Source organism: Hemitrygon akajei, chromosome 3 (genome assembly GCF_048418815.1).
Source record: "Hemitrygon akajei chromosome 3, sHemAka1.3, whole genome shotgun sequence".
In the NCBI taxonomy this organism is placed as follows: domain Eukaryota; kingdom Metazoa; phylum Chordata; class Chondrichthyes; order Myliobatiformes; family Dasyatidae; genus Hemitrygon; species Hemitrygon akajei.
In genome coordinates this window covers 127,077,310-127,091,403 of record NC_133126.1, presented here as the reverse complement: position 1 = coordinate 127,091,403, position 14,094 = coordinate 127,077,310, and the positions used below count along the sequence as shown (strand labels likewise).

The following is a 14,094-nucleotide window of genomic DNA, read 5'->3' as shown; positions in this document are numbered from 1 at the left end:
AAAGTGCTGAGATAACGCTCAATAATGCCTAATTGTACACTTACTGATTGCTAATAAAGGATCAAAATTAAGCATTTGATTCCTTGGAACAATCATTTAATTGGAGCTGAGGGTGTATCATGCAAGTGTTACAACCCTGTGGCTGTTGGAGGTGAGCGGTAATTGTGATTTTGGATTAGCTTTCCCACTACACCAACCATTCAGCTTTGATGGTGTTATCTTGCAGGCAACGTTCACAATGGGAAAGTGCACTTCCCAGAATCTGCTGGAGGAACTCTGGGCAGCACCTGTGGTACAGGCCCTTCGGCCCACAATGTTGTGCTTCCCCTTAAACCCTGCCTCCCATATAACCCCCTACCTTAAATTCCTCCATACACCTGTCTAGTAATCTCTTAAAATGGAGAGAGAGAGCAATGAGAGATTGTATTAACTAACAATAGTAGTGATCATGAAAGAGATACAGTAAGTAAACGGTTTGTTGTACAGAGAGAAGAGATGAGAGTGGTTTGTAAACTTAATGGGCGTTATGACATTAACCTGGAGTGAACATGCTGGTGGTGTCAGTTGGTCTTTTCGTTAACATAATTTTTTATGTTAAATAGAAATACGCTTATTTATATTCTGCCTTTCACAAATTTAGTGTATCCTAACTGTTGTGCAGCAAATATAGTAAGACATTTAAAAATATCAGTTAAAAACAGACATCAATCAGTGCTGTGGGGTGGGAGACGCACACTGATCATTCCTCCTCAGTAATCCCAGTGAGTGCTCCAGATTTTCCCTTCCCTGACACATCCCCCGAATCCCAGTGGCTCTCTCTCACACGGGTCGCCGTGCCGTCAGCTGACACGAGCTTTAGCCCAAGAATTCCCCCTGCAAAGCTCCCTCGCCTCTTCAGTTATTCCTTCTAACGACTCCCATTAGCCTAATATTCCCATTAAGCAGCAAGTTGTCAATTTGTTTGGCAACCGCTGTTGCAGGCGCTAAATAAATGCAGCTCACTGCTGCACCGCCGGTCGACACAGAATAAATTTGCAGTTGGCATTTCACCTCAGAGAAACGCCAGTAAAAACGCTGACTCCCTTTCGTTTAAGAACACTTGCTGATTTTAATTCAGATCCGATCGTCCGGTCGCTTTTTAAAAAAAAATCGGCGTTAGCACATGGTGTTGGGGAATGCAAAGTCCGTTTCCAGGATTTGTCAATAGGAGATTTTATTCCGCTTTTGTTTCCGCGTACTTCTTCCAGCTGGCTTTATGTGCACGGGCGAAAGAGGGAGAGAGAGAGAGGGGGGGATTTCGCCGCCGGGCAGAATCCACGGGACTTGGCCGGGGCGAGGTATCGGCTACCGGGACGCGCAGAGCGTGTAGTTCTCGGCAACTCGTGTGCGGGCGTGCCCCGCAACCAAACTGATTTTACGTGCAATTCGCTGCCCCCACCTCTTCCTTCTCTCTCTCTCTCTCTATTTTCCCTATCGGGCTGGAAAGCAGTGTGGCCGCTGTGCATGCTGGGCTCAGATTGCAGAGAAGGATGGTGATGGTGGTATTAGGAGTTCCATTGGAGGAGGAAGCGGTCCGAGAGGCGGCGGTGCGATGTGGATGTCGGTGTGCAAGTTGTGTGCGTGTGTCTACGTGTTGAGTGAGTGTCACCGAGCCGGCTAGCCGCAGCCTTCGTCAGTTTCAGCAGGCGAGCCCCCGGGTCAGTTTCACTCTGGTTACTTTCAGCTACGTTGTAACCAACGCATCACAGCCCTGGCCACGCCGGGGGAGGGCTGTTTGATTATCTTCCTACTCTATTCTCCACCGCCGAAAAGGAAAAGGAAAAAAAAGGCACCTCAGTATTTGTCAGCCAGCTGGAAGCGTTTGTTACAAAGCCATCCCTGCATCTCCTCAGTGAGATGGTAACCCATGAAGCTCACTGTAAAGAACATGGTTGAAAGGACCAACAAATTTATTCTGATTATTGCCGGATTCGCAATTTTCATGATGATCGTTTTCCAGTACGTTTGCCCTGGGACCAACTGTAGGATCTCGGGACCCAGGGGTTTCCAACAAGATGAATCAGTGGATATTTTCCCTACCCCCGACCCACACTACGTGAAGAAATACTACTTCCCAGTGCTGGACCTGGAGAGGACTGTGGATTTTAACATCAAGGGGGACGACGTGATCGTCTTTCTGCACATTCAGAAAACTGGGGGCACCACGTTTGGCCGGCACCTGGTGCAAAACGTCAAGCTGGAGGTGCCCTGCGAGTGCAAGCCGGGCCAGAAGAAATGTACTTGCTACCGACCTAACCGCAAGGAGACCTGGCTCTTCTCGAGATTTTCCACTGGCTGGAGTTGCGGCTTACACGCTGACTGGACTGAGCTCACCAACTGTGTGCCGGGAGTACTGAACAAGAAGGAAAACAAGAACAAAACTTCGAGGTAAGTCTAAGGTTTTCACAAATTCCCTCTCTGTCTCTCTCTCTCTCTCTCTCTGTCTTCCATACGGTAGCAGTGCTATTGTAAACTGAATGCTGAAAACGCTGGCTGTATCGTTGGGGAGGGAGAGAGAGAGAGAGTTAACGCTTGAGGTCACCGACCTTTGGTAACTACCAGCAGTTCTACTTTGATACACTGGATGTTCAGTTTCAATGTCCGCGTCTCCTCTCGGCTGTCCCCTACCCCTCATGTAAATGGTCAAACTTTAAAGGGTGCCTTCACGTAATTGGGAAACGGACTTCAAATTAAGTGAATTGGCCAGGCCATGATCTTCGGCTTATCACATAGGACTAAAACAACAAACCATTCAACCAACGTTGGAATGAGTGGATAATATTGCTCTGCCTCCGAACCGACCCCATTTCCCCCTTTTACCAGTTCTGCAGCTGTGTGGCACATTAGATAACCCATTCAGTTTAGGATATTCTGCTCTCTGGGTTTGTGGTTTCATCAAGATTTGGAGATTCTACATCTAATGCTCCACTTTTAATAAAAGAATTTAACAAAATGTCTCTGTACTTACCAGGATATTTTTAAAAATCTGATTTTCCCCCCTAAAAGAAACCTGGGTTTTGAATAGTGTTTTGGCATCATAATATCTATTTAATAATGAGCTATGGTGGGAGAGTGCTTTTGCAGTGTTGTGTTGCCAGCCAGTTTAATAGTGTCACGACTGAAAGTATATAACGCTGCATTATTGTTTGCCCCTGAGTGGGTTTGTGTGTGAATTTGCGTCCATATCAATTGAGCCAATACCACATTGCAGACGGACTTGCTTGCTGTTTCCTTTTCCTTGGTATGGGAGGCGCCAGAGAAGCATTTTAGCAAGGGACAAGTTTGCCAGAAGTCTAAGGATCAAGAATGCCTTTTTTAAAAAAAAACTGCTCTCTGTTGTGGCGGCAGTCTCCGTATGGATGCTGATATTGGGGTGAGGTGGGGCAACTTGCGGTCAGTGTGCCGGGTACCTCCGTTGAGAAGATGGTGGTCACCAGTCACACTCCATCCAGCTCTCCCACCAACCACCTACAGAGGATTCACCAATCACCTGAAGATGTTAATCGCTACTCTCTATGATGTAAGGCTTCTGAATGCTCAGTGCCCCCCCTGTCTCCTTCACAAGTGCAAAGGAAAGTCTCCGGGCAGTAAGAAATGACAGTAACCAGCAGGGCTGTCTTAATACACACACACTTGTGCTGTGAAATGCATTAGGCAGTGTAGGTGGGTGGGTCCCAGTGTGCCAGAAGTCCCACGACATTTCAGAAGCATTGGATTTATGATACCAAAGAAAGCACAATAAGAGCCACTGGTCTGTGACTGAACTGTCTGTAATTTTCCATTCCTCTTTCAATCATTCCTTGTTTTTCTCTTGGCTTAAGGTTGCTCTCAGAGGATAGGCATATGCAGATGAGTTACCTTCCTATCCGTCTGGTTATACCAATACTTGTGACAATGGGCTTCATCTATTCTTTAATACAGCAGATTATTGTTAGGCTCTGTCTGGTTGGAAATTGCTCCTTGCTTTACATATTTAATACCTCATTGCCTGGTTTGTTTTCATCTATCACTTGCTGTGCCTTATTGCAAAATTTGAAATTGTGTTCAACCTCAATTATGCCAACTGGATCGTGTATTTATTGTCCAAAACAATGTGGAATTCATTGCCTAAAAAATACTGTGAGGTACTTTCCATGGGAACTGTAAGATATTATTAGAATGAACAGTATATTTTAAATACTTGTGAAATCCATAGAATGGATTACAATTCAAATGAAAAGAGGAAGCAGCTTTTGGGCCAACTGGATCAAGTGCTTGATGTCACCTGGATCTGGCAGGAGTGAGACCACACCGAAAAGATGATTTATTTAAAAATATAAAGTAGAAATGGCTTTAAACTACTTCCCAGATGGGGAAAAAGCTTTAGCCCCCTCCATTTCCTTGCCACCCTTATTCCTAAAGCCAGCTTCAAACCTGTCAGCTTCAGTGGCAGCTTCTTTTTAAAAGGAAACTGTTGTCCTTACTGCTACCTCAGCCGAGATTAGCCTAGCCATGACAGGTAGAGGATTGCATCTGCAATTTTCCTAATCTTTTTTGGCTTTATTCCACACAACAGTTTTCTGATGGAGCCATTAGGGGAGCTATTTCTTTTGCAGGTTATTTACTGTCTCTTTGACAACTGTTTTATTGTTGTGACCTTTACCTTTTATTTAATATAAAATGGTGTGGAATCGGTATTGTAATTTAGTAAGGGGGTGCTGTGCTTTTTAAAAAAAAAAATTCTCATTCTTGTTTTCAAAACCTTTCATAGACTTTTTTTTCAGTGGCTTTGTTCCTGTTGTCTTGGACCTTCTGTAACTGTTCAGCTCTGTAACTCTTCAAGGTTACTGTAGTCTGGTGCCACCCACCCCCACATTTTCATTGCTCTACACTTTAAACCTAAGCCATAAATCCTGCATTGCCTGCACTTGCCTCTCCAGCTTTCTCCCTCTCCCTCTTTAAAGTACCTTCCACTTTGACCAGGGCTCTGGCCACATGTGGCTTAATGTCGCTGTTCTATTGGAGCTCGAGGAATACTGTGGAGGTACTTCCCATGGTTAAAGACACCATATAAATGTGAGATATCACTGGAGTGAACAGAATAGATTAAATCCTTTGATTTGAGGAGAAATCACCACAATGGACTGCAACTGAAATGAAAAGAGGCAGCAGGTTTGGGTCAAGCGGCGCGGGTGCCTGGTGTCACCTGGATCCGGCAGGAATGAGACGACGCTGTAAAGATGAGAGCTTTGACACTTAGATTAAATGGGAGCAAAGTAACAGTTGATTTATTGATCAGATATTCCAACAGGGGAGTGGCCAACTGCCATCTAAGCAATGGGGGCAGGGGGTGCAGATGGGGAGGAGAAACAAATAAAAATAGTCATTGCTTGAGCAGTTTTATTATTTATGCTACACCAGAGGTTGAGATGAGAGAGAAGACTACAGAGCTAAACAGATTCAACCAAAAAAGTTCTCTCCAGTTCCAGGCCTTTAAATTAATACATAATACTTGCATTTTATATGACCTTACACTGACATCAGAGGAAATTCTAATTTAATTTCCCAGACACATAACATGCCCAATATTCTTCTCCATTGCCTTCCACTAAAAGAAAGAAGTTTCAGGCCATGGTGAATGCTGCAGCCATTTCTGTACCTTCTGCAAATGGCGAGATACGTTGAAACTGCACTGCATCTCCCTACTCAAAGGTCTAATGGTACGCCAGATCATGAACTCCATTTTTGGAGTACCCGGACTCAGCAGTCTTCAAGGACAGGCAAAATGTAACTTTTGTAGAGTGTATTAAAAGCTGATCAGCCACACATTTAAATGTATGGCCGCTGTCTAGGGGCTATCAGCTTAAAGACTGCAGATCAGTAACCTTGAACGGCTCACAGACCCATGACTGCTAATAGTTAGCAAATATCGGCCTTATTACCTTCAGATCATAGTCAGTTTAATTCTTGTTTTATTTAAAAGCTGTAAAGTCCCTAAGTAAACAAATTTACCTTTGAGCCCAACAGTCAGAAAATAGATTATGCACAGTAAATTTGTGATAGGATCATTGAAATGTGGTGCAGTAATCAGCTTATGGGCAGACCCGCTTTGAAATCTGTTTGAGTACATTGAGGTCACCAGCTTGTTTGCATTGGGGAGGAAAAAAATCTGCCTGCAGTTGGCTGTTTATTGGAAATAATATACAATAACCAACTTTTTTTTTAAGCCTCCTGCCCTCTTCTCAGCCATCCTTCACTACAAAAAAAAGTTATATTGCAGTTGCAGTCTGAAAATCTTTAAGATAACAAAGCAGTAGGGAGGCTAGCTAAACAAATAACCATAATCTTGGCCTGAATAGAACACAGAACACAGAATAATGCAGCAAAGCACAGGTCCTTCGGCCCACAATCAATCTACCGTAATCCTTCCCTCTCGCATAGCTGTCCATTTCCTTGTTCATAGATTACTCGGCAAGTTTACAACTCGTTCTCGATATTTATTGCTTGCTTATTTACTTACTAATTATTTTAAAAATTTTTTTGTACTTGCACAGTTTGCTGTCACTTTCACATTGGATGTTTGGCCATCTTTGCAGTTTTTCATTGATTCTATTGATCCACTGTGAATGCCTGCAAGAAATTGAATCTCTATGTTGACACGTATGTATGTACTTTGAGAATAAATTTACATTGAACTTTGGGTTGCAAAGTTGTCATACTTTGACACTGGGAACTTTGCAGTTCCATTTCAAGACTTAGGGTTTTAATTTGAATCTTGGTGACTCTTTTTAAAAAGAATCCATTGGCAATATTTGAACAAGAGGAGTGTACCCCTTCAATATTGCAGGGAACCTTTACCTTTCTGTCAAATTACATGAAAAGCAGCTTTGGCATAATTCTATTTTGGTTTGTGGGATCTTGACATGCATACATTTCCTGTATTAATATATAGGGAACAAAGTGAAATATAAGAACTGGGAGCAGGAGTCGGCCAGTTGGCCCGCTGAGCTTTCTCTGCTATTCAATAAGAACATGGCTGATCTGGTTATAGACTCGGCTCCAGCAACCTGCCATTTTCCCATAACCTTTAATTAACCCCTGCTATGCAGAAATCTATGTACTGTAACTGTGTCTTAAATATGCGTAATGAGGTGGCCTCTACTGCTTCACTGGACAGAGATCCACTAGTCTGTGGGAAAGGCAGTTTCTTCTTGTATCCATCCTAAACTCTTTCCCCGGAATCTTGAGGTTATGGCCCCTAGTTCCTGTGTCACTTACCAGTGGAAATGACTTTCAATATCTATCAGTTTCATAATTTTACATGTTTCTATAAGATAGCTTCTCATTTTTCTGAGGGTTTAGTGTGGATGAATTGATGATCATTGGGGACTTGGGAGGATAAAGAGCCTGTTTCCACGTTGTATGGCTTTGTGACAATTGGTTTCTCCCCCCCCCCCCTCCCCCAATCTACGAAGCATGAGAAGGACATGTAAACTTCTGGTTTTCATGGAAAATGTCTGTAATGATGTAATGTTCTCAAAGCTTTGGAAAAGGTCATGGGAACTGATTTAATAAAAGTGAATTTTGGACTATTCAGTCTTAGTGAAATAATGGCACCTTCTCATTATAAGGAGTTGGTGCTCCTTTAAGGTATTATAGGGAGCCCTCTCGATTTTAACATTTTAATGAACAATGTATAATATTTGGGAGTGTGAGGTTAAAATGCAATTAAAATCCGTGGAGCTTGTTGGTAGATTGCAAACACCATAAAATCTGGCACAATTGTAAGCCTGTATCCCAGGTTATAATGCAATGCAATCTAATGATCAACTAATGCCCTAGTGCATCACTGGAAGCCAGATGTGACTAAACTAAGAGGTCATTTAACCTTTACCTTCTTCCCCAATTTATTTCCATTGCAAGTGTTTGTTTAATGAAATGTCACACTACTTCTGCATTTGCAAACAAGGTGCAGAGAGTAACAAAATCAAGAAGTTCCACAGAATTAACGTAATATATTTTCTACATTGACTTTAAGCATTATTTGGAGATAAGGAACCCAAATGTAAACAGTGGTGGGAGAGTTAATGAATGTTTATTTTGGTGAATAGTGGATTCGTCTATTTAGATTAACTAATTGCCTTCTTCCCTCTCCTCCCTCACTAACCACCCCCACCCAACTCCCACCTCCTACCTTGTCGCCATCCCTGCATCTTTTGAAGCTCAGAACAAATTTTTTAAAAAGGCTTAAAAATCACATTGCCTTGAACTCCTAAGATGGATCGAAATGTAATGCAAGTTTCTCATACCAGGAAACGGTTAACAATCATCTTGCCTCTGTGGTGTCTTTCATAATCTCTGGATGCCACAAAGCACTTTACAGCAAATGAAGCACTTTTGAAATATAATCATTATTGCAATGTGGAATATGCAGCAGCCACCTCATGCTCAACACCCCCAAAGAACAATGTGATCATTATCAGATAATTTGTTTTATTGGTGATGTTGACTGAAGGATAAATATCAGGCACAGAATAGTCCATGGGAAAATCTTGTGCCCATCTGAAAAGGCAACTGGATCCCTGATTTATTGTCTAATCCACAAGAATGCACCTTTGCCATTCCAATAATTAAATGGCCCCCAGTGTCTAAGAATTATAACAGTAACACACTTGTAGTGTTGGTCATCCTGTTAATGTGGTTCAGAAAGGTGTTTCTTGTCATTTTATTGTACCCTGGACAAAGAAGTGATGCAGATTGACAGTTCAGCTTCACCTCTGGGTAAATCCTATTTGCTGGCCTCTTTGGTCACTGAATGGACATCTCATTGCAAAGTTAGTTTTTTAGTTGAGTTTGGTAAGATTGCACCTGCTCATGAGATTCTTTGGGGAGCATCATAAGCTATGCAAGTGCTGCTGCAATTTCTAAATTAATTCCCATGGTTATTTAAATGTAGTTTTCTGTTCGTCTGAGAATAATCACTGCATTGTGCCTTTTCTCAGTCGCATGATATTAATTCCTAGTTGCAGCATTACAGTATATTTTCATGACGCAGCTCAACAGGCCATTAACTGCATTGCTTCATAGCTGCATTAAGCAGTTAAAATCAGCAGGTCCTGGCATTTCAACCTGTTAATTAAAAAGCTCCATGTATTAGCTGGATTCAAATTTGGAGCATTGTTCGTCAGCTTCTCAAGCCTTGCATACAGCATCAGCATGGAGCTGCATTTGAAATATTGATTGTGAAATATTCCATTTCTCATTTTGTTGCAGTTTGCTCAGTTCCTGTTTATATTTATTCCAATGCCACACACAATGCTGCACACAAGATTTAAGTAGGTGTAATGCAGTTGATTTCTTTTTGGTAACACGTCAGCCTGATCTGTAGAGAAACATCCAACAGTGTGATGGATATTACAGTTTTAGTCATTGGTTAGTGGCTGTGGAGAGCAATCTGAGACATCTTTCAGCGGAGTGAAGCATCACTGGGTGTGGACCTCTTGCTGACGGCGATGATGAATTGAGCTGTCCGTGCAAGTGCGACTGGGTACAGAAAGTTTTGCTCTTGAGATATATAAGACATGGCGGACTGAACCTGTGACTTTGGGCTTATGGTGTCCTAAGATTCCATTACTGTGTTTTACTTTTGTATTTAGGTTTGCAGTACTATTACTGATTTGACTACCATGATTAGTCAACAATATTATCACTTGTTTTTAAAGCCATCAGCCTGCTGGAGGTGAATAGGATAGAATCATTCTCTTCTTTAATCATGCTATACCTGTACCTGAAGTTGGTTGGGGATCAAATGTAAAGTTTTTGGAACTTGCCAAGGTCAAATGCTGATTGATGTTATTTTTGGCTCTGCTAGGTTGTCCTAGGTTACTGGACCACGGCATTGGAATTACATCTGTGTAATGAATTGCTAATTTCAGCAATAGTTATAACATTATGTGCAGTTATTTTCATGATGTTGCAGTGGGAACAACAATTAACAAATCCTTTAGATAATATTCTGTTTGTGTCACTGACATAATTTCATGTGAAAATCTACCTAACTTCTCTCAAAGAAAATGGAGTCGTCTTGTGGCAAAAATTCTCAAGCGGAAGTTGGGAGCTTCCTTGGTATGGAATCATTTGGCAGGCATTTAAGTTTGGACTCTTGCTATTCAGAATGAAGAAAAACGGAATAATCCTGAGGTGCTACTAAACTCAGCGCACCTTGGTACCACCCAGCCTTTGTAGGCAACCCTTGTCTTTGTGGGCAATATTCTGTGTTGAAGGTGGTGCATGGCAAGTTTCCATAAGGTGGAATAAATGTACATTCAATCTGTTTCAGTGCGAATGAATGGGGGATAACTGTAACCCTGAAAATCAAGCCATTCCTCCTCATTGTTATAGAGTAATAGAAAGAGGCCCTACAGCCCAGCTCACTATGTTCAGTCCCCAACACCGTTAAACATTTCTCAACCATGTACTTGTCCAAATATCTTTTGGATATAATAGCGAGCATGCGCACACGCACAAATGGGTGTGTTTTGGTTTCATGGGTTCTTTTGCATCCACTTTGGTAGCCTGGGAGTTCAACATTTAATTGGAAAGCAGTAAAATCCTGTTTAATTCCTCAGCGTGGCGTGTGAGCAGCAGTCCATTTGTGCTTAGAGCAAGTCTCGTATCTGAAGGCCAACTGGCGGAGAGTTAATATGAAATTTTAATCATCAATGAAGTGATGGTATTAATAACAGCTCTTTCCGCATGTAACGATTCCATGCTCTTCATTGCGGAAGTATCTCTGCTCATAAATCAGAAGCTGTAATTCGGGCATCCATTCTGAAGGCAAAACAATAAAAAACAAGATTTTTGAGAATATATCTGAAATTAAGATTATTGTAAATCTGCCCTTTTGGCCTCTCCTTGCTTGAGGCAGTTTCTGGAACCTAGAGTAACCCTGGTGTAGGATTTCGACTCCGAAACATCGACAATTCTTTCCCCCCACATTTTAGATAAATGATAGATCCTTTTATCATCATCACTTTCATGAATTAATAATTGTAACATGTTGTTATCAAGTATATTGTTATTTTTCCCACATACTTCTCTGTGTAATGATGAAAATTATGTTTTGCATTGAACTGCTGCTGCTCAGTTAACACATTTCACATCATATAAGATGAAGAAAGTTATCGATCGTGTGGATAGCCAGAGGCTTTTTCCCAGGGCTGAAATGGCTAGCACGAGAGGGCATTTTTTTTAAGGTGCTTAGAAGTAGGTACAGAGGAGATGTCAGGGGTAAGTTTTTTTTTAATGCAGTGAGTGGTGAGTGCGTGAAATGGGCTGCTGGCACTGGTGGAGGCGGATACGAAAGGGTCTTTTAAGAGACTCCTGGACAGGTACATGGAGCTTAGAGAAATAGAGAGCTGTGGGTAACCCTAGGTAATTTCTAAGGTAAGGACATGTTCGGCACAGCTTTGTTGGTTGAAGGGCATGTATTGTGCTGAAGGTTTTTCTATGTTTCTATAATGCATGTTTACTTCCCTGTTAAGAAGGTGATGTGGTGAAAGGCAGTAATAGCCACTTCAGTAATGGCTGACTTATTTTACTGAGCACTGCTTTTAAAGCATAGCTGTTTTTCCACATTTTGTAGACTCTTCTCACAAGTAGCCACTTGATGAGGCGATGTAGTGTATTCTGTAATACTGCAAGTAGCCTGGAATAAATATTACTTCACCACAACAGAAATGGAGATGTACACTACTGCTGTTGTTTTTAGTAAAGGCTTTGCTGCCTTTTGCAATGGTGTTGACCATTATTTTAGGCTGTTCCTCAGAGCTGTGGCTCAGAACTACTACGTGGCAACCTGCATGCTTGAGAGCGTTTCTTTTTCAAAATTTAAGAACCAATAGAAATGGGTCGGAGAGAGAGCCCCTCAAGCTTGTGGCATCCTTCATTAAGATCCTGGCTGAACCTGCACAGAAATTGTAGAGTTGTGAACTCAGCCTCTCCTCCTTTGATTCAGTCTATACCCTGCTGCCATGGGAAAGCAGCTAACATAGTCAAATATCCCTCTCTCTTGTCCCTTCTCCCATCTGATAGATTCAAAAGCTTGAGGGGCACATACTGCCAGTCTCAAGGATGGTTTCTATCCCGCTGCTGTCAGACTCTGGAACGGACCTCCATAAGTTAAAGATGAATTCTTGGTCGACAAGTGTAAAACATCACAGTTCTTGCACTTTATTTGTCATCCTGCATTGCTCTTTCATTGTAGCTGCAAGGCTATATTCTGCATTTTGTTTTCTTTTTATGACTTCGATATATTTGTACTGGTTTGATCTGCCTGAATGGCACACAAATTAACCTTTCAACCGTATCTTGTTCAAAGTGAATGTTCTTATCAAAGTACATATATGTCACCGTACACAACCCTGTGATTCATTTTTTTTGTGGGCAGACTCAATAAATCTATAGAATAATAACAATAACGGAATCAATGAAAGACTGCCCAACTAGAATGTTCAACTAGAGTGCAGAAGACGACAAACTGTGGAAATGCAAAAAGAAGAAACAATAGTATAAATAAACAATAAATCTCAAGAACATTAGATGAAGAGTCCTTGAAAGTGAGTCCATAGGCTATGGGAATATTTCAATGATAGGGCAAGTAAAGATGAGCGAAGTTATCTCCTTAGGTTCGAGAGCCTGATGGTTGAGGGGTGGTAACAGAAACTGTTCCTGAACCTGGTGGTGCGAGTCTGAGTCTCCTTTATCTTCTTCCTGATGGCAGCACCGAGAGGAGAGCCTGTCCTGGGTGGTGGGTGTCCCTGATGATGGATGCAACTTTCCTGCGACATCATGTCATGTAGATGTGCTCAATGGTTGGGAGGGCTTTACCCTTGATGGACTGGGTTGTATCCACTACTTTTTGTAGGGTTTTCCGTTCAAGGGCATTGGTGTTTCCATAGCACACTGCGATGCATCCAGTCAATATCGTCTCCAGCACACGGCTATAGAAGTTTGTCTTTTTTTAGATGTCATGTGGCAAAGATAAACCAATACCAATACTACATTTTGTCCCTTTTCCCTGATCATATTTATGGCCAAAAGGTTTGTATGTCTCAGCCCTCAATGTGCAGTAAGCAACTGTGTCCCACCAAGGCAGCAAAATGTAAAGATTTACAGCACTTTTTTTAAAAAAAAGCAATTCTTTGAAGCTAATCTCCTTCTCATGGATGATCCCGTCTAGGGGAAGAGGGCTGTTAGCTGTTAGTCTCTCAATTCCTCTCAGAACCATAGATGATTCATTAACATTACTAAACTCTTAATTTTTATCATGCAATCTCTCATTCCAGGAATCAGCCCTGTAAATCAGTACTAACTCCAGATCAAGTATATCATCTGTAGTACAGAGGGAGGAATACTCTATCTCAGATTCAGCTCATTTTGAAGTTTGGGACAGCTGGGCCAACTTCCCTGCTTGGAGCAACCAAAACGCTGAAATAATGGTTGAGCAATGTTTCAACAAAAAAATAACTGCACAGAGCATGCATATTCTAATAAGTTTTGAGGGCTTACTATTTTTACTGGCTAGGCTCCAGTATGTAAAGTATTCCTCTCTCCTGCAATAGAGACAACATGTTAAATGTATTTCATTATCTGCAAAGTGCTTTGGGACATCCAGAGGTTATGAAATGAATGAAAGTCCTTTCTTTAACTCATTTAGTATTTCCTGTAGAAAGAGAAGTACTTCAGTAAATCCAGCACTCCACACTTCAAATCTCAATGGAAGAGTGAGCAGTGCTGGTTTCGGAATACCTTTTAAATTCTAGTTTGAATTACCTTTGAGTTGTGTGGTGGGCTTTTGTAGAAGAATGTTTGCTGAAGGTTTTTCTCCGCTTAGCACAACCAGATTATTATTTCTGACGCAGATCTTCTCAGTGGTGGAATGACGTGCATCCTTGAGAGGCTGCAGGTGCCAGAATGGTTCCAGGGATAAGGGAATTTAGCAACGTGGCTAATTTGGTAAAGCTGGAGCAGATCTCCCGGAAACAAAGGAGATTGAGGGAAGATTTATCGGAGATG

The 14,094-nt window shown here is 41.8% G+C and overlaps 1 protein-coding gene across 1 annotated transcript in view; it reads left to right on the top strand.

Moving 5' to 3' along the window:
- The first annotated feature begins 1,220 nt into the window (after nucleotides 1-1,220).
- Nucleotides 1,221-14,094, top strand: part of LOC140725390 (heparan-sulfate 6-O-sulfotransferase 1-like) — a 336,441-nt gene continuing 323,567 nt past the window's right edge. Inside the window, exon 1 of the mRNA XM_073040808.1 lies at nucleotides 1,221-2,427. Within this exon, the coding sequence (XP_072896909.1) occupies nucleotides 1,907-2,427 (521 nt within the window). The 5' untranslated portion in view covers nucleotides 1,221-1,906. The remainder of the gene's footprint in view (nucleotides 2,428-14,094) is intronic.